This window comes from Scyliorhinus torazame, chromosome 2 (assembly GCF_047496885.1).
Source record: "Scyliorhinus torazame isolate Kashiwa2021f chromosome 2, sScyTor2.1, whole genome shotgun sequence".
In the NCBI taxonomy this organism is placed as follows: domain Eukaryota; kingdom Metazoa; phylum Chordata; class Chondrichthyes; order Carcharhiniformes; family Scyliorhinidae; genus Scyliorhinus; species Scyliorhinus torazame.
In genome coordinates, this window is record NC_092708.1 from 380,451,983 (window position 1) to 380,472,093 (window position 20,111).

The window sequence follows — 20,111 nt, forward strand, 5'->3', positions numbered from 1 at the left end:
TACCTTAATGAAATTTTGTTTTAAAAAAATGCGTCAAGCATTTCTTTATTATTCACCCAAATAAATAGAAAGTTTGAACACAATCTACATGAGAACACTGGCTCTCCTTCCACTTCCCTCCCCCACCAGAAGAAAGTCTAGTTCATTGATCACTATGCTCATTTCCTACATGGGTAAACATTTCCTAACAAATCAGTAATGGAGCACGGAACAGTTGAACACCCAGCACCAGGTAAGCTTCAGGCACTGAAAAAAGCTGCCGCCAATTAAACAGCTGAGAGCTCACGCCCACTAGGAACTGATTATTCAGATTTAGTTACACAAGTCTTTTCCAGGTGGCAGAGAGGAGAATGGAAACTGTTTTGGTTTTGTACTAAGCTTTGCCCATGCATCGTTTAGAAACATCAAGTTTTATTAGCTGTTTTTGAAGAACAGCATTGACAAAAAAAAAATCTCATGCGAAAAATGTTGTTCCACAAGACATGACATAAGAACATAAGAACTAGAAGCAGGAGTCGGCCATCTGGCCCCTCGGGCCTGCTCCACCATTCAATGAGATCATGGCTGATCTTTTGTGGACTCAGCTCCACTTTCCGGCCAGAACACCATAACCCTTAATCCCTTTATTCTAAAAAACTATCTTTATCTTAAAAACATTTAATGAAGGAGCCTCTACTGCTTCACTGGGCAAGGAATTCCATAGATTCACAACCCTTTGGGTGAAGTTCCTCCTAAACTCAGTCCTAAATCTACTTCCCCTTATTTTGAGGCTATGCCCCCTAGTTCTGCTTTCACACGCCAGTGGAAACAACCTGCCCGCATCTATCCTATCTATTCCCTTCATAATTTTATATGTTTCTATAAGATCCCCCCTCATCCTTCTAAATTCCAACGAGTACAGTCCCAGTCTACTCAACCTCTCCTCGTAATCCAACCCCTTCAGCTCTGGGATTAACCTAGTGAATCTCCTCTGCACACCCTCCAGTGCCAGTACGTCCTTTCTCAAGTAAGGAGACCAAAACTGAACACAATACACCAGGTGTGGCCTCACTAACACCTTATACAATTGCAGCATAACCTCCCTAGTCTTAAACTCCATCCCTCTAGCAATGAAGGACAAAATTCCATTTGCCTTCTTAATCACCTGTTGCACCTGTAAACCAACTTTTTGCGACTCATGCACTAGGACACCCAGGTCTCTCTGCACAGCAGCATGTTTTAATATTTTATCATTTAAATAATAATCCCTTTTGCTGTTATTCCTACCAAAATGGATAACCTCACATTGGTCAACATTGTATTCCATCTGCCAGACCCTAGCCCATTCACTTAGCCTATTCAAATCCCTCTGCAGACTTCCAGTATCCTCTGCACTTTTTGCTTTACCACTTATCTTAGTAACATCTGCAAACTTGGCCACATTGCACTTGGTCCCCAACTCCAAATCATCTATGTAAATTGTGAACAGTTGTGGGCCCAACACTGATCCCCGAGGGACACCACTAGCTACTGATTGCCAACCAGAGAAACACCCATTAATCCCCACTCTTTGCTTTCTATTAATTAACCAATCCTCGATACATGCTACTACTTTCCTCTTAATGCCATGCATCTTTATCTTATGCAGCAACCTTTTGTGTGGCACCTTGTCAAAGGCTTTCTGGAAATCCAGATATACCACATCCATTGGCTCCCCGTTATCTACCGCACTGGTAATGGCCTCAAAATATTCCACTAAATTAGTTAGGCACGACCTGCCCTTTATGAACCCATGCTGCGTCTGCCCAATGGGACAATTTCCATCCAGATGCCTCGCTATTTCTTCCTTGGATGATAGATTCCAGCATCTTCCCTACTACCGAAGTTAAGCTCACTGGCCTATAATTACCCGCTTTCCGCCTACCTCCTTTTTTAAACAGTGGTGTCACGTTTGCTAATTTCCAATCCGCCGGGACCACCCCAGAGTCTAGTGAATTTTGGTAAATTATCACTAGTGCATTTGCAATTCCCCATGCCATCTCTTTTAGCACTCTGGGATGTATTCCATCAGGACCAGGAGACTTGTCTACCTTTAGCCCCATTAGCTTGCCCATCATTACCTCCTTGGTGATAACAATCCTCTCAAGGTCCTCACCTGTCATAGCCTCATTTCCATCAGTCACTGGCATGTTATTTGTGTCTTCCACTGTGAAGACCGACCCAAAAAACCTGTTCAGTTCCTCAGCCATTTCCTCATCTCCCATTATTAAATCTCCCTTCTCATCCTCTAAAGGACCAATATTTACCTTAGCCACTCTTTTTTGTTTTATATATTTGTAGAAACTTTTACTATCTGTTTTTATATTCTGAGCAAGTTTACTCTCAATCTATCTTACTCTTCTTTATAGCTTTTTTAGTAGCTTTCTGTTGCCCCTAAAGATTTCCCAGTCCTCTAGTCTCCCACTAATCTTTGCTACTTTGTATGCTTTTTCCTTCAATTTGATACTTTCCCTTATTTCCTTAGATATCCACAGTCGATTTTCCCTCTTTCTACTGTCCTTCCTTTTTGTTGGTATAAACCTTTGCTGAGCACTGAAAAATCGCTTGGAAGATTCTCCATTGTTCCGCAACTGTTTCACCATAAAGTCTTTGCTCCCAGTTTACCTTAGCTAGCTCTTCGCTCATTCCATTGTAATCTCCTTTGTTTAAGCACAAAACACTAGTGCTTGATTTTACCTTCTCAACCTCCATCTGTACTTTAAATTCCACCATATTGTGATTGCTCCTTCCGAGAGGATCCCTAACTATGAGATCCTGAATCAATCCTGTCTCTTTACACAGGACCAGATCTAGGACCGCTTGTTCCCTCGTAGGTTCCATTACATACTGTTCTAGGAAACTATCGCGGATACATTCTATAAACTCCTCCTCAAGGCTGCCTTGACAGACCTGGTTAAACCAATCGACATGTAGATTAAAATCCCCCATGATAACTGCTGTACCATTTCTACATGCATCAGTTATTTCTTTGTTTATTGCCTGCCCCACCATAATGTTACTATTTGGTGGCCTATAGGCTACTCCGATCAGTGACATTTTCGCCTTACTATTCCTGATTTCCACCCAAATGGATTCAACCTTATCCTCCATAGCACCGATGTCATCCCTTACTGTTGCCCGGATGTCATCCTTACATAACAGATTACCATCCACTCTGTCCTTCCCAATAGTTTGATACCCTCGGATATTTAACTCCCAGTCGTGACCATCGTTTAACCATGTTTCAGTAATGGCCAGTACAGTTCAAAAGACATTATTGTTACTAACACTAGGTGTACATACATACACAACGTGGATTGTGACCGTTCAAAGTGGTTGTGGCACCAGGACCTTAGAGAGCAAATAGGGATGAGCGCCAAATGATGGTCTTGCCAAAAGCATTCACATCCCATTACAAATAACACCCCAACATTCTGGGTGCTAATGCTGATGAAAAACTGAGCTGGACCTGTTACATAAATACTGTGTCCACAAGAGCAATTCAGATGCTGGGAATCCTCCAGTGAGCCTCTTATCACCTGCTCTTCAAAAGCCTGTCCACCATCTGCAAGGCACAAATCAAAGCACGATGCAATACTCTCCACTTGGCAGGATGAGTGCAGCTCCAACACGTAAAGCTCGAACAGGATACAGCATCCCGCTTGATCAGCATCCTATCTATAACCATAAATACTAATTTCCTCCGCTGTCAGACCACAATGGCAGGAGTGTGCATCATTGGCAAGATATACTGCAACAGCAACTCACCAAGGTTTCAACAGCACCTTCCAAATCCCGGACCTTGAACGCCCAAAAGAAGAGGGCAGCAGGTACATGGGACCATCAGCTACAAGCGGCTCTTTCTCACTCGGTCAAAAACCTTGAATCCCCCATCAACTGCCCTGTGGTATACCTACGCCTCACTGACTGCAGATGTTCAAGAAGGCAGCTCACGGTCACCTTCTGAGGGCCGGCTGGAAATAAATATTGACCTTGCAGGCGAGTTAACCCATGAATGAATAATAAAAAAAGCCTCAAAATAAATTCAAATTCTGCCCAACTAGTGTCTTCACTTAGCCTCACTGTGATGCACGGAGGACATGGAGATTGAACATAGAACATTACAGCGCAGTACAGGCCCTTCAGCCCTCAATGTTACGCCGACCTGTGAAATCACTCTAAAGCCCATCTACACTATTCCCTTATCACCCATATGTTTATCCAATGACCATTTAAATGCCCTTAATGTTGGCGAGTCCACTACTGTTGCAGGCAGGGCATTCCACGCCCATACTACTCTCGGAGTAAATAACCTACCTCTGACATCTGTCCTATATCTATCTCCCCTCAATTTAAAGCTATGTCCCCTCGTGCTAGACATCACCATCCGAGGAAAAAGGCTCTCACTGTCCACCCTATCCAATCCTCTGATCATCTTGTATGCCTCAATTAAGTCACCTCTTAACCTTCTTCGCTCTAACGAAAACAGCCACAAGTCCCTCAGCCTTCCCTCATAAGATCTTCCCTCCATACCAGGCAACATCCTGTTAAATCTCCTCTGCACCCTTTCCAATGCTTCCACATCCTTCCTATAATGCGGCGACCAGAATTGCACACAATACTCCAAATGCGGCCGCACCAGAGTTTTGTACAGCTGCAACATGACCTCATGGCTCCGAAACTCAATCCCACTACCAATAAAAGCTAACACACCGTACGCCTTCTTAACAACCCTCTCAACCTGGGTGGCAACTTTCAGGGATCTATGTCCATGGACACCAAGATCCCTCTGCTCATCCACACTACCAAGAATCTTACCATTAGCCCAGTATACTGTCTTCCTGTTATTCCTTCCAAAATGAATCACCTCACACTTTTCTGCATTAAACTCCATTTGCCACCTCTCAGCCCAGCTCTGCAACTTATCTATGTCCCTCTGTAACTTGTAACATCCTTCCGCACGGTCTACAACTCCACCGGCTTTAGTGTCACCTGCAAATTTACTCACCCATCCTTCTACCCCCTCCTCCAGGTCATTTATAAAAATGACGAACAGCAGTGGCCCCAAAACAGATCCTTGGGATACACCACTAGTAACTGGACTCCAGGCTGAACATTTCCCATCAACCACCACCCTTTGTCTTCTTCCAGCTATCCAATTTCTGATCCAACCTGCTAAATCTCCCTGAATCCCATGCCTCCATATTTTCTGCAATAGCCTACCGTGGGGAACCTTATCAAACGCTTTACTGAAATCCATATACACCACATCAACTGCTTTACCCTCATCTACCTGTTTGGTCACCTTCTCAAATAACTCAATAAGGTTTGTGAGGCACGACCTACCCTTCACAAAACCGTACTGACTATCTCTAATCAAATTATTCCTTTCCAGGTGATTATACATCCTATCTCTTATAAACCTTTCCAAGACTTTGCCCACAACAGAAGTAAGGCTCACTGGTCTATAGTTACCGGGGTTGTCTCTACTCCCCTTCTTGAACAAGGGGACAACATTTGCTATCTCTAGTCTTCTGGCACTATTCCCGTAGACAATGATGACATAAAGATCAAAGCCAAAGGCTCAGCAATCTCCTCCCTTGCTTCCCAGAGAATCCTAGGATAAATCCCATCCGGCCCAAGGGACTTATCTATTTTCACACTTTCCAGAATTGCTAACACCTCCTCCTTATGAACCTCCATCCCTTCTAGTCTAGCAGCCTGTATCTCTGTATTCGCGACAACATTGTCTTGTTCCTGTGTGAATACTGACGAAAAATATGCATTTAGCACCTCTCCTATCTCCTCGGACTCCACGCACAACTTCCCACTACTGCCCTTGACTGGCCCTACTCTTACCCTAGTCATTCTTTTATTCCGGACATATCTATAGAAAGCTTTGGGGTTCTCCTTGATCCTACCTGCCAAGGACTTCTCATGCCCCCTCCTGGCTCTTCTTAGCTCTCTCTTTAGGTCCTTCCTAGCTAACTTGTAACTCTCGAGCGCCCTAACTGAACCTTTACGTCTCATCTTTACACAAGCCTCCTTCTTCTTGATAAGTGATTCAACTACTTTAGTAAACCACGGTTCCCTCGCTCGACCACTTCCTCCCTGCCTGACAGGTACATCCTTATCAAGGACACGCAGTAGCTGTTCCTTGAACAAGCTCCACATTTCAATTGAGCCCATCCCCTGCAGCTTCCCCCTCCATCCGATGCATCCTAAGTCTTGCCTCATCGCATCGTAATTGCCTTTCCTCCAGATATAACTCTTGCCCTGCAGTATATACCTATCCCTTTCCATCGCTAAAGTAAACTTAATCGAATTGTGGCCACTATCACCAAAGTGCTCACCTACCTCCAAATCTAACACCTGTCCCGGTTCATTACCCAGTACCAAATCCAATATGACCACGCCTCTCATTGGCCTATCTACATACTGTGTCAGGAAACCCTCCTGCACACATTGGACAAAAACGGACCCTTCTAAAGTACTCGAACTATTAAGCTTTTCCAGTCAATATTTGGAAAGTTAATGTCCCCCATAACAAATACCCTGTTGCGTTCACTCCTATCCAGAATCATCTTTGCAATCCTTTCCTCTACATCTCTGGAACTTTTCGGAGGCCTATAGAAAACTCCTAACAGGGTGACCTCTCCTTTCCTGTTTCTAACCTCAGTAGACGAGTCCTCATCAAACATCCTTTCTGCCACCGTAATACTGTCCTTGACTAACAATGCCACCCCTCCCCCTCTTTTACCACCTTCCCTGGGCTGAAATATCTAAACCCCGGCACCTGCAACAACCATTCCTGTCCCTGCTCTATCCATGTCTCCGAATACTACTTGGAATCTGTCACCCACAAGTACACATTTGAAGAACATTAGTTAATGTTTCTTTACCTTGACCTGCAGTTCAACCTTGGGCTTGGACTGTGATGGTTCCTTCTGAACTCCATTAACAGATGGCAAGATCATTCCCTGAGTGAATTCTAGAATAAAATCCAAACGCAATGGTGAATTCTGGTGTAGAAAGAGGACAAACCTACAGATGTATAATGCCGTCTAGTAGTCAATGAAATGGTTTTAAAGTTAATCACTGTTGTAATGTAGGGTACATGACAGCCACAAAGGAGGAGATTTATGACAGATAATCCATTTGTGATATTGGTCAAGGAATAAATATTGGCCATGAATCCAAGGAGGAATATGCTGTGCCATGGGATCTTTTATTGTCATCCAAGAAAAATAGATGGGGCTTTGGTTTAAGGCATAAGATGAACCAATGTAGCAATTCTGTGTGACTGCACTGAAGTGTCAGTCTAGATATGGTGCTCAGATTCTGGGGTGGGATGAATGCATAACCTAATTCAATCTCTACCACTGAGCCATGGTTTATACTTCAGTATAAATTAAATAACTGTTCTGCTCGGTCTTGAACACTAGTGTCTTGGATTTAATTACTGCTCATTGCTCATGATAGCAATATAACAAGCATCTCCGAGGCAAGCAGTAGAAACTTATTAAATAAAATGTTATGGATTTTCACATTTTAGGGGGGTGGGTGGGGTTCTCCCTCCCGGCCCCTTGTGGCAGGCGATTTGAAAGGCAAAGGCTAGGACATCGCTCCTCCTCCCTCTGAAGAGTTTGCGCTGGTCTGGGACCCCCAAAGACTGCCACTTTTGGGCAAGGCTCCACCCTCACAACCCTGGGCATAAGGAGGTTGTCCAGAACCAGACAAGCCTGGAGCAGGTCAAAAACATGTGGGTGTGGTTGGACAGGCCTCCCTGGCACCGTCCACATTGGTCTTCAACCTCCAGAAAGAATTTATTCTGTCCAGTGCTTGGGTCACTGTCTGTGCGGAGTCTGCACACACTCCGTGTCTGCGTGGGTTTCCTCCCACAAGTCCCAAAAGACATGCGATTAGGTAAATTTTCATTTCATTTCGTTTTTTCAAATTGGACATCTGAATTCTCCCTCAGTGTACCCAAACAGGTGCCGGAGTGTGGTGACTATGGGATTTTCACAGTATTGCAGTGTTAATGTAAGCCTACTTGTGACAATAATGAAAAGATTATTATTATGATGCCGATCGCCAGTGGCTTGATTGCTGTGGTGAACAGAAGCAGGGACGGTGGGCATCCCTGCCTTGTGCAGCGGGAAGTATTAGAGCTTGTGATATTAATCTGCATGCTCGCCCTGAGAGCATTGTGCAAAGGTTTCACCAAGGCGGTGAAACCCTGAACCGCTCCATTACCTCTATGGGAGGGACTCTGTCGAAGGCCTTTTCTGCTTCCAGGCATTTGATCACTTCTGGTGTTCTCTCCACAGGTGGGATCACTATCACTTTCAGCAGACGCCTGATGCTCGACATTAGCTGCCTACCTTTGACAAAGCCCATCTGGTCTTCTGCGACCACCTCTAGTATGCAGTTCTCCAGTCGCCTAGCCAGGAGTTTCATGTCTACATTAAGTAGCGAGATGGGTCGGTAGGACCCGCATTCTGTTGGGTTAGTGCCTTTCATGGGTATCAGCAGATTGGGGCCTGTGCTAGTGTTGGTGGCAGAGTGTACCTTTACTAGTGAGTCTGAACATCCCTCCACAGGTGTGGGGCCAGTGCTGTTGCAAATTCTTTGTAAATGTCTGCCAAGAATCCATTTGAACCCGGCACACTGCCCACCTGTACAGAGTTAATGCTCTGTGTGGGGGACTTCTAGTGACGGCATGTAGGTGGAGGTCACACGTTAGGTGTTTCCTGCTCAAGGCTCTGGTTTTTGGACTTTTGCAGGTTTCAGGAGTAGTTTGTGAATGAACTGGTGCGGGAAGGTACAAGGAAGATGAAGACCCAGAAGGAAGGGCACTGGAAAGAAGGGGGCGAGAAAGTCCCCTGACAAGAGAGTTGGGGAGTGTGGCAGGAAGAAAGATGGTGGAGGTTGGGTTGCTGGGTGGGCACATTCCCCTCAGTGAAAACTCAATCGAGGTGATGGTGGGGGGGAGATTTGGAGGCGGTGTGCCAAGCACACGGAGGTGCTGCGGAGGAAGATGATGGCGACGATGAAGGAATGGGTGGAGGAGACGATTGCCTGGAAGGCAGCAGCATTGAAGACGTCAGTCAAGGTGCAGGAGCAAGGAGTGAAGGTGAAGGGGGTGGAGGAGGCTCTGTTGCAGCACAGTGACCAGTTCACTTCAATGGGTGAGGAGCTGTGGAAGTCAAAGGGCTCAGAGCTATGGTGGAGGACCTCGAAACAGGTCACGGCTGCAAAATCTGCAGCTCGTGGGCCTGCCGGAGGGAGTGGAGGGGGCGAGGCAGATCGAGTACTTTGTAAAGATGTTGGCAGAGCTGGTGAGGAGGGAAAAGAACCCTCCCAATACGAGTTGGACATGGCACATCAGTCGCTCAGGCCAAAACAGAAAGCAAATGAGCCACCAAGGGCAGTCATAATCTGCTTCCACAAGTTCTATGTGAAGGAGAAGATCCTGAACTGGGCGAAGCAGAGGAGAGTTAGGAAGGCGTTGGTATACGAGTATACCAAGGCTTGACGGCAGAGTTGGTGAGAAGGTAGGCGAGTGAAGGCAGCACTGTACAGCAATAGTGCGCAGTTTGGAGTTTTCTATCCTGCGAAGAGAAGCGTGATGCACAACAAAGGATTTTAAAATAAAGTGCCCAATCCTTTCTAGGATTTTAAAATAAATAAATTGAAGTGCCCAATTCTCCCCCCCCCCCCTCAATTCAGGGGCAATTTAGCGTGGCTAATCCACCCACCCTGCACATCTTTGGGATGTGACGGTGAGATCCACACAGACACGGCGAGAATGTGCAAACTCGACACAGACAGTGACCCGGGGCCAGGATTGAACTCGGATCCTCAGCGCTGTGAGGCAGCAGTGCTAACCACTGCGCCACCAGGGATTTCTATTTTGAGATGGTGGAGGCGTTCATGAAGGCCGAAGGATTTTTTGGGGGGGGGGGGGGGGGATTCTGGGAGGGATGGGGTTGGTTCGTCTGTAACAAAAGGATGGGGTGGGTCAGGCCAGAGCGTAAGACACTTCTGGTCAGAATAGCAACATCAAACAGTGAAGTGAGAGTTTTCACACATATGAAGAGCTTAAAGGCCGATGTGGTGATGCTGCAGGAGACCCATTTGAGAATGAAGGATCAGTTGAGGCATAGGTCAGTCAGGTGTTTCACTCAGGGTTCAGAAGTAGGGCTCGGGGGTAGCGGTATTGGTGGGCTAAGAGGGGGAGGTTCCAGATGGAGAAGGCGGTGGCTGATTGGGGAGCAGGTACGGTGATCGGTGCGCGAGAGCGGAGGCTGGTGGAACTGGCGAGCGTATATGGCCCCAACTGGGACGATGCGGGGTTTGTAAAGAGGATGCTATCCCGGATTTGGATACCCACGAGTTGATAATGGTGGTGGTGGTGGTGGGGGGGGGGGGGGGGGGGGGGGGGGGGGAACGGCAGCAGTGGGGGATTGGAATGTTGTGCTGAAGCCGAAGGTGGACAGATCTCGGCTGCACTTGCTGACCCAATTTTGTGGTGGGAAAGGCGCTTTTGATTGGGAGAGGTGGGAGTACTCCGCAATCGTGATTTTGGATCACATTCGCATTGGATGGATGTGGTTTTGGAGGAAGGGTAGCCAGAGACGATTGAGTTTTCACTGTGAAGGGTGGAGAATGGATGTGGGGTTGTTTGCGGACCGGAGCTTCTGTGACAAGATTGGGAATGTGATTGAGGAGTATGTGGGGTTCAATTGCATGGGGGAGGTCTCACAGTCAGTGGTTCGTGAGGCTCTGAAGGTGGTGGTGAGGGGGGAGGTGATCTCATTCAAGGCTAAGGTAGATAGGGAGGAATTCCAAAAGACTGTTAGTATCCGAGGCTGGGAGAGAAAGGGCAGGGTTGGAAGAGCTGGTGGGGGAGCAGGTGAAGAAGGCGATTGGGAGGACGCAGGTAGGGAAGGCGGTGGGACCCAATGGGTTCCTGATCAAATTTCAAGAAAAAGTTTAACGACAAGTTGGTGCCGTTGATAGTGGGAATGTTTGAGGATGCGATGGGTAGGGGTGTCTTGCTGCAAACGATCGGGCAGGTTTCCATCTCATTGTTGTTAAAGGACAAGGAACTGGTGGTGTGTATATATCTCTGCTGAATGTAGATGCCAAGATGCTGGCAAAGGTCTTGGCATTAAGGTTGAAAGGGTATCTCCCAAAGGTGATTGGGGAAGACCAGACGGGGTCAGTGAAAGGAAGACAGTTGTTCTCGAATGTGGTTCTTTCTCTGGCGGAGAGAAGGGAGTCGGAGGTGACAGTGGAAAAGGTGTTTGATCGGGTAGAGTGGAGTTATTTGATGGCGGCACTGGAGAGATTTGGGTTTGGGTGCGGCTGCTATACAAGGAGCCGATGGAGAATGTGCGCACCAACAGCACAAATTCAGGTATTTCGCACTACACCGGAGAATGAGGCAGGCATGTCCCATGACCCTCCCCCCTTCTGTTTGCACTGGCGATAGACCTTGGCCATTATGCTGGCGAGCTCGGGGTTATGGAAGGGAATAGGCCGGGAGGGGCGCAGGCAGAACATAGGGAGTCCCTATATGCCAATGGTCTGCTAATGTATATTTTGGAACCGAACATGTGGGTGGGGAGTAGAATGGAGCTTCTCCAGAGATTTGGGACATTTTCGGTGTATAAACTGAATTTTATGGTCTCCCTCCATCCCACTTGGCAGTAACCCACTTGGTATTGGAGGCTGCAGGGGCCTGGGACTGGGCAGAGCTTTAGACGTTTAATTTCACTCGTTTGGCGGGGAGGGTGAACGCTGATTTGCTGCAGTGAGACAATCCCCGTTGTTGGCAGTTAATGAAGATTTTGTCGCGATCCCAGTTTCTGTTCCAATGTCTACCTGTCCTTTGCCCATGTCCTTCTTCAGGGGGGTGGACAGTCTGATTGTCTTGTTCATTTGGAGGGGGTGGAAGGTGGTATTGCAGAGGGGACGGCAGGCCTCCCAAACTTGCAGTATTACTATTGGGCGGCGAATGCAGAGAAGGAGAGAGGCTGGAGGCGGGCTCTAGTAGGGGTCAGGGTTGTGGGTGTTGGCAACGGCGCCACACCCAATGGCCCCAGGAAAGTACTTGGTGAGTCTAGTGGTGGTGGCAACGTTGAAGATTTGGAAGCAGTTCAGACCGCACTTTAAGTTGGGGGTCAGGGAGGATGGATCTGAATGTTTGGGGATTGGATCGCAGGGGGATGAAAAAGGATCTGTTCCTTTGGGGGGGGGGGGGGGGGGCAAGAGGGAAGAGGGGGAGGAGAAGGAGGATTCAGTATATGCAAGTGCAGGACTTCACAAGGAAGGTTTTCCCGACAGGGCCAGCCTCCTCGTTCCTGGATACGAGGAGGCTGGCGCTATCAGCAGACGGGGTTGTCATCTCAGCAATCTAGGAGAGGGTCGGGTGTCCATAGAGGGGATTAAGGCAAAGTGGGAAAAAAAGAGGTGGTGGTGGTGCTGTGGCGAGTGAACGCCTCGGCTTAATGTGAGAGGTTGGGGCTGATTCATCTGAAGGTAGTGTACAGGGCGCACCTCAGAAAATGAATGATGAGCTGGCTGTTCAAGGGAGTGGAGGATGTCTATGAGCGATGTGGGAGGGGCACCTCAAATCATGTTCATATGTTTTGGTGCTGTCCCTAGCTAGAAAGGTTGAAGGACGGTGTTTACTACAATCAAGGGTCTTGCATGTGGATGTGGAGCCCAGATCCCGAGAGCGGGTGGAAATGGCTAGCACGAGTGGACATAGCCTTAAACTGAGGGGTAATAGATATAGGACAGAGGTCAGAGGTAGGTTCTTTACGCAAAGAGTGGTGAGGCCGTGGAATGCCCTACCTGCAACAGTAGTGAACTCGCCAACATTGAGGGCATTTAAAAGTTTATTGGTTAAGCATATGGATGATAATGGCAGAGTGTAGGTTAGATGGCTTTTGTTTTTTGACTTCCCATGTCGGTGCAACATGGTGGGCCGAAGGGCCTGTACTGCACTGTATCGTTCTGTGTGTTCTATGAACCAAGCTATATTCAGGCAGGAGATACCAACGTCCGAGAACACGTACGAACAGACTCAAAAACAGCTTCTTCCCCGCTCGCAGAAAAATACTTTTCACTGTACCTCGGTACACGTGACAATAAACAAATCCAATCCAATCTTGTTGGGGTGGAGGCCAGCTTCTCCACCCTGTGCTGCGGTGTGGCAGGGGGACCTGGAGTGTGTGTGTGTGTGTGTGTGGGTGTCCATACATCTCAAAGAGCTTTGTACCACCCATTTGACGTGCACAACTTGGGGAGGTGGTAATGGGGACAGCTGGGGGCACTTCTACTTGGGTGAGCGGAGAGGCGCAGCCACACTCCGCACAGATGGCAAACCTTGGGTGTCAGCTGCAGCATAGTATCCAGAGACCGTATCCAGAGACAGCAGCCTCTTGTGCAATTGATGGAAGACTCCATGCATGTCATGAGTGGCACCATTCTTCAGACTTGGCATCCTCCATTGTGTGATAACCCTCAGAGCCACATGGCACCAAGTGGATAATAATCTTTATTATTGTCACAAGTAGGCTTACATTAGCACTGTAACAAAGTTAGTGTCTGTTCGGGTACATTGAGGGAGAATTCAGAACGTCCAAGTCATCTAACAGAAACCAGAGCACTTGGAGAAAACCGAAACAGACACAGGGAGAACATGCAGACTCCGCACAGAGTGACCCAAGTGGGAATTGAACCTGGAACCCTGGAGCTGTGAAGCAACAGTGCCAACCACTGTGCTATCTTGCTGCCCAAAAAATGCCTGTCCCAGGTGAGGATTGAACTCAAACCTCAACATATACAGCAGTGCAATCAGCGGGCTAAGTACCACGCACTAACACTTTGCACCACTGAAGCACATACAGGATGTGTACAGACATCTACAGCATGACCTTATCCAGGAGATCTAGCGAGTGATGGGTGCACAAGTGGGCCAGCCAAGCTCCTTAGCTGCCACTATCTAAACAACTCCAAGTAACTACAGAAATTCATGTGGGGCCTAAAAGGGCTGAGGGGCAGGCTGAAGGCAATGGGGGCTCTATAAAGATAAAGGCTGATCCCCAGTCCCTTTGATAGTGACACCAATGCCGCTGGCTGGTCTGGTGACAAGTGACCCCTGCAGATATAGGTGGCCATGAATGCACCAGGCTCCAGTAAGGTTCAGGTACCCAAAGGATGCAAGCAACTGCCATCTCATCTCATGCACTGGGAGCAAGACAAATGGTTTGCTGCCCCCACATCAATTCCAGGCACCGGGAAGCACTCCATTCAAGTGACTGCGAATAATGTGTAGGTTCATGGACCAGCATGGTTTCATATTGGGTGATAAGACAAGGAGGTAGTGACATTTAATGCATAATGAACATTTATTTTAATGTTCTAATGCGCTGGATCAATTACCAGCTGTAGAATCAAATGGATGGTCTGCAAAAGGGAGTGCTGTGTTGACTAATCTATAATGTTGACAGGTACAGAAGTGGAAAGGACATCCTGAAGGGTCAAAGCAAGGTTGTCCCATGAGAGTTAGATAATTTGTTCGATGGCCCCTTACACTTATCCCCATGGGAATTATTTTCTGATCAGTTTGGTGCTGATATGCATATTGCTGCACAGTGAGCTGGCCCTGCAGCATTATGTTCGTCAGTTGGAACCTCAATGCCCTTCATGCTCATCCCCTGCCAAGGATGTGGCTTGTTGAGCATCTTCCTCAGACTCCAGTGCTATCTTTCTATAGAGCGCAGGTTCCTCTTCCAGATCCAATGGCTTCAAACCACGAGCTCCCCTAGCCGCTGTACAGGTGTTCCATGTGCCAACACATTCAATTCTTCACTGGAGTCAAAGAACAAAGAAAAGTACAGCACAGGAACAGGCCGTTCGGCCCTCCAAGCCTGCATCGACCATGCTGCCAGTCTAAACTAAAATCTTCTACGCTTTCGGTGTCTGTATCCCTCTATTCCCATCCTATTCATGCATTTGTCAAGATGCCCTTTAAATGTCACTATTGTCCCTGCTTCCACCACCTCCTCCGATAGCGAGTTCCAGGCACCCACTACCCTCTGTGTAAAAAAACTTGCCTAGTACATCTCCTCTAAACCTTGCCCCTCGCACCTTAAACCTATGTCCCCAAAGTCTGAAGGCATTGACCCCACAGCAATGCTTCTTCAGTCTGCAGACAGGCTTCCTCCACAGCTCTGCTGCTGCTATCTTGCCTCTCGAGTAGGCAAAACTCGAGCATCCTTGCATCCCATGCATCATTCGTAAAGGTGAAAATGTCAGAAAATACCTGCCAATTGGATTGGCCATTAACTTAACTGCCCAATAGGTCTCCTACTGATCTGTGAAGGAGCAGGCAGAAAGTGGATCTTTTGCCAATTTACCAGCTTCCCACCCCCATTCCAGCTGCCATAGAGCCAGTAAAACAAGACCAAAATTGCCACTCGCAACTATTTATCCTCACACTTGCTTGTTCAGTAGATACTTCCGAAAGTCAACTGGGCTATTGTCACCTGTTCTGGTGTTAGTTAATGCAAGTATACAATAAATTATTTGTATTTTTCTTTACCAAGAAAGAAGATTCCAAAGTCAGTCCGTCAGGGAAGGTAGTCAAAATACTGGATGGGCTCATAATTGATAAAGTGGAAGTAAGGCAGTGAGGTCATCCGGTCCAAATGTGATGCAACCTTGGTTATACCGATAGAAATTAAACGTTAACATTGGTGCCTCATGGTGCCGAGGACCTGGGTTCGATCCCGGCCCACTCCACTGTGTGTGGAGTTTGCAGTCTCCCAATGTCTGCTTGGGTCTCACCCCACAACCCAAAGATGTGCCGGGTAGACGGATTGGCTACTCGAAATTGCCCCTTAATTGGAGAAGAAAAAAATTGGGACTCTCTAAAGAGAAAATAGAAGCAGTAGGCAGCATTTGGTCCTTCAAATGACTGATCATCAAGTTCAATATCCTGATTCCACCTTCCCCCATATCCCAAGAGCTATATCAAATTCCTTCTTGAAATTACACATGGTTTTGCCTCAACTACTTTGTGAGTGAATTCCACAGATTCACCACTCTCTGTGAAGAAATTTCTCCTCAGTCTAGAAAGGTTCACCCTTTATCCTCAAACTATGACCCCTAGTTCTGGACTCCCCCATCAATCGGGAAAGTTTCTGAATCTACCTGGTCTAATCCTTTCTAGGAGATTCCGGCTTACTCTTCTGAACTCCATTATAATCCTTTATTTTGAGTACCCAATTCAAGGGCAATTTAGCATGGCCACCTACCCAACACATGTTTTTGGGTTGTTGGGGAAACCCACGCAAACACAGGCAGTGTGCAAACTCCACATGGACCATGACCCGGAGCCGGGATCGAACCCGGGTTATTGGCGCCATGAGGCAGCAGTGCTAACTACTGAACCACCATGCTGCCTGGGAATTAATATAATTCTAACCAAACAGTCCTGCCATCCCAGGAATCAGCCAGGTAAACTTTCGCTGCACTCCCTCCATGGCAAGAACATGCACCTTCCTCAGATATGGACACCAAAACTGCACGATGCTCCAGGTGTGGCCTCACCAATGCCCTATACAATTGCAGTAAAACATCTATTCCTATACTCAAATACTCTTGCTATGAAGGCCAACATACCATTTGCCTTTTTTATTGCCTGCTGTACTTGCACACTTGCTTTTAGCGACTGATGCACAAGGACACTGGTCTCGCTGAGTATCCACCTCTCAATTTACACCGAAATAATAAATCTGCCTTCCTATTTTTGCTAATGAAGGAGATAACCTCCCATGCCTCAGCCATGCATACACACAGCCTGTACAAATCCAGCATAGAGGCAAGGTCATAAGAGGTTTACAGCATGGAAACAGGCCCTTCGGCCCAACTTGCCCAGTTTTTAAACCACTGAGCTAGTCCCAATTGCCCGCATTTGGCCCATATCTTGACATTGGGAAGCACGGTAGCCTTGTGGATAGCACAATTGCTTCACAGCTCCAGGGTCCCAGGTTCGATTCCAGCTTGGGTCACTGTCTGTGCAGAGTCTGCACATCCTCCCCGTGTGTGCGTGGGTTTCCTCCGGGTGCTCCGGTTTCCTCCCACAGTCCAAAGATGTGCTGGTTAGGTGGATTGGCCATGATAAATTGCCCTTAGTGTCCAAAATTGCCCTTAGTGTTGGGTGGGGTTACTGGGTTATGGGGATAGGGTGGCGGTGTTGACCTTGGGTAGGGTGCTCTTTCCAAGAGCCGGTGCAGACTCGATGGGCCGAATGGCCTCCTTCTGCACTGTAAATTCTATGATAATCTATACCCACAACAGTCTAAATACTTCTGAAAAAGACATCTGTATCCTCCTCACAGCCCATCCAACTTTGTATCATCTGGAGATAATACATTTAGTTCTGATATATAATGTGAACAGTCGAGGTCCTAGCACAGATCCCTGCAGTACCCCACAGTCACTGCCCGCTAATCTGAAAACTACCCACTTATTCCAATGTTTTACTTCCTGTTTGCTCAACAGCTTTCTATGAAGGGAAGGATGGAAATTGTCAGAAGCACTGGCTAATAAATGTCAGTAGCAGTAATCTGCCAACAATTGTAATCTTCCACAGTTTAAAATAATTATATTTTGCAGCAGTGCTCAGTAGCAGCTAAGAAATTGATCAGCAGCCAAGGAGGTAAATAAGCCTCCTCTCGAGCCAAATTCAAACCAAAGTACTAGAGTTGAACCAAATATGGCTTCACACAGCATGAAGTGTAAACATGCAAGCCAAGTGTTTATCTTCGACCCATAAACATTAGACGTGCTTCAATCACCAATTAATTGGGAGTGTTGGGTATACTTTTACTGAAGTGAAAGGTTTTATTCTACACTTACCTAATTTCAGTGCCTCAATGTAGTTGAGAAGTGCCTCCCTGATCTTTTTTGCACCATCATTTTTCATTAGAGCCAACAACTTTGTGTCAGGCTCATCTTTTGCCAGCCCAATTATAACCTGGAGGGAAAATTTCAAAAATAAAAATAACTACAATTACCTTCAAGAGTCCAAAAATCGATACCAAATCCTTTATATAGAATTGCATATTTTGCCAATCCTTGCAAAAACTTTTTCCTGCATTAACACTAACCACAAATCTCAACATTCATCATATTACTTCAGGTATATGACCTCTGCCACAGAACAAATGTACAATTTTTTTTCTTAAATTTAAATTTTTTATTTTTAAAAAATTTTTATTTTTTAAAAAGAGTACCTAATTCAGGGGCAATTTAGCATGGCCAATTCACCTACCCTGCACATCTTGGTGTTGTGGGTGGAGAAACCCAGGCAGACATGGGGAGAATGTTCAAAACCCACACAGACAGTGACCCAGGGCCGAGATGGAACCCTGGTTCTCGGTGCCATGAGGCAGCAATGCGAACCACTGCACCACCATGCCGCTTCAAATGTACGACATGAAGTTCAATTGGGAACATTAAAGATTGCAAATTATTTTTGGGCTGGGAGCAAGAAAAGAACGTGGAAAAGAGAAGAACCTGGACCTAAATAAATGCTCGGAACCTTAGTTCAGCACAGTGGTTAGCACAGCTGCCTTACAGCACCAGGGACCCAGGTTCAACTCCAGCCTCGGGTGACTGTGGAGATTGCACAGGCTCCCAGTATCTGCGTGGGTTTCCTCCAGGTGCTCCCATTTTCCTCCCACAGTCGAAAAGATACGCAGGTTTGGTTTGGTTCAGGGGTTATTGGGATAGGGCAGGGGACTGGGCTTGGGTTGACTGCTCTTTCAGAGGTATAGTGCTGACGCAATGGGCCAAATGGCCTCCTTGTGCACTCTAGGATCCTATGAACACAGGGAAACGGTATTGCAGCTAGACATAGTAAAAATATATATTTTTTAAAAACCTATATTTTAAAAAAATCCTATTACTGATATTTCACCAAAGGCTGCAAGTTTTTAAAAAAAAAATCAAAGATGTTCACTTAATTTTGGGCAGAGGGGCAGAGGGGCAGAGGGGCAGAGGGGCAGAGGGGCAGAGGGGCAGAGGGGCAGAGGGGCAGAGGGGCAGGGGGACAGAGGGGCAGGGGGGCAGAGGGGCAGGGGGGCAGAGGGGCAGGGAGACAGAGGGGCAGGGAGACAGAGGGGCAGGGAGACAGAGGGGCAGGGAGACAGAGGGGCAGAGAGACAGAGGGGCAGAGAGACAGAGGGGCAGAGAGACAGAGGGGCAGAGAGACAGAGGGGCAGAGAGACAGAGGGGCAGAGAGACAGAGGGGCAGAGAGACAGAGGGGCAGAGAGACAGAGGGGCAGAGAGACAGAGGGGCAGAGAGACAGAGGGGCAGAGAGACAGAGGGGCAGAGAGACAGAGGGGCAGAGAGACAGAGGGGCAGAGAGACAGAGGGGCAGAGAGACAGAGGGGCAGAGAGACAGAGGGGCAGAGAGACAGAGGGGCAGAGAGACAGAGGGGCAGAGAGACAGAGGGGCAGAGAGACAGAGGGGCAGAGAGACAGAGGGGCAGAGAGACAGAGGGGCAGAGAGACAGAGGGGCAGAGAGACAGAGGGGCAGAGAGACAGAGGGGCAGAGAGACAGAGGGGCAGAGAGACAGAGGGGCAGAGAGACAGAGGGGCAGAGAGACAGAGGGGCAGAGAGACAGAGGGGCAGAGAGACAGAGGGGCAGAGAGACAGAGGGGCAGAGAGACAGAGGGGCAGAGAGACAGAGGGGCAGAGAGACAGAGGGGCAGAGAGACAGAGGGGCAGAGAGACAGAGGGGCAGAGAGACAGAGGGGCAGAGAGACAGAGGGGCAGAGAGACAGAGGGGCAGAGAGACAGAGGGGCAGAGAGACAGAGGGGCAGAGAGACAGAGGGGCAGAGAGACAGAGGGGCAGAGAGACAGAGGGGCAGAGAGACAGAGGGGCAGAGAGACAGAGGGGCAGAGAGACAGAGGGGCAGAGAGACAGAGGGGCAGAGAGACAGAGGGGCAGAGAGACAGAGGGGCAGAGAGACAGAGGGGCAGAGAGACAGAGGGGCA

General features: G+C 47.7%; 1 protein-coding gene across 2 annotated transcripts in view; it reads right to left on the bottom strand.

The window, feature by feature from the left end:
- The window catches only part of ahsa1b (AHA1, activator of heat shock protein ATPase homolog 1b), a 29,738-nt gene extending 11,634 nt beyond the window's left edge, over positions 1–18,104 (bottom strand). The window contains exons 1-2 of one of the 2 annotated variants that reach the window (XM_072493572.1): positions 17,962–18,104; positions 6,921–7,009 (exon numbers count right to left, since the gene is read on the bottom strand). In XM_072493572.1, coding sequence (XP_072349673.1) covers positions 6,921–7,009; positions 17,962–18,028 — 156 coding nt within the window. In that variant the 5' untranslated portion in view covers positions 18,029–18,104. The remainder of the gene's footprint in view (positions 1–6,920; positions 7,010–17,961) is intronic. The other variant, XM_072493571.1, reaches the window with a different exon arrangement.
- Between the last annotated feature and the right edge of the window lie 2,007 nt (positions 18,105–20,111).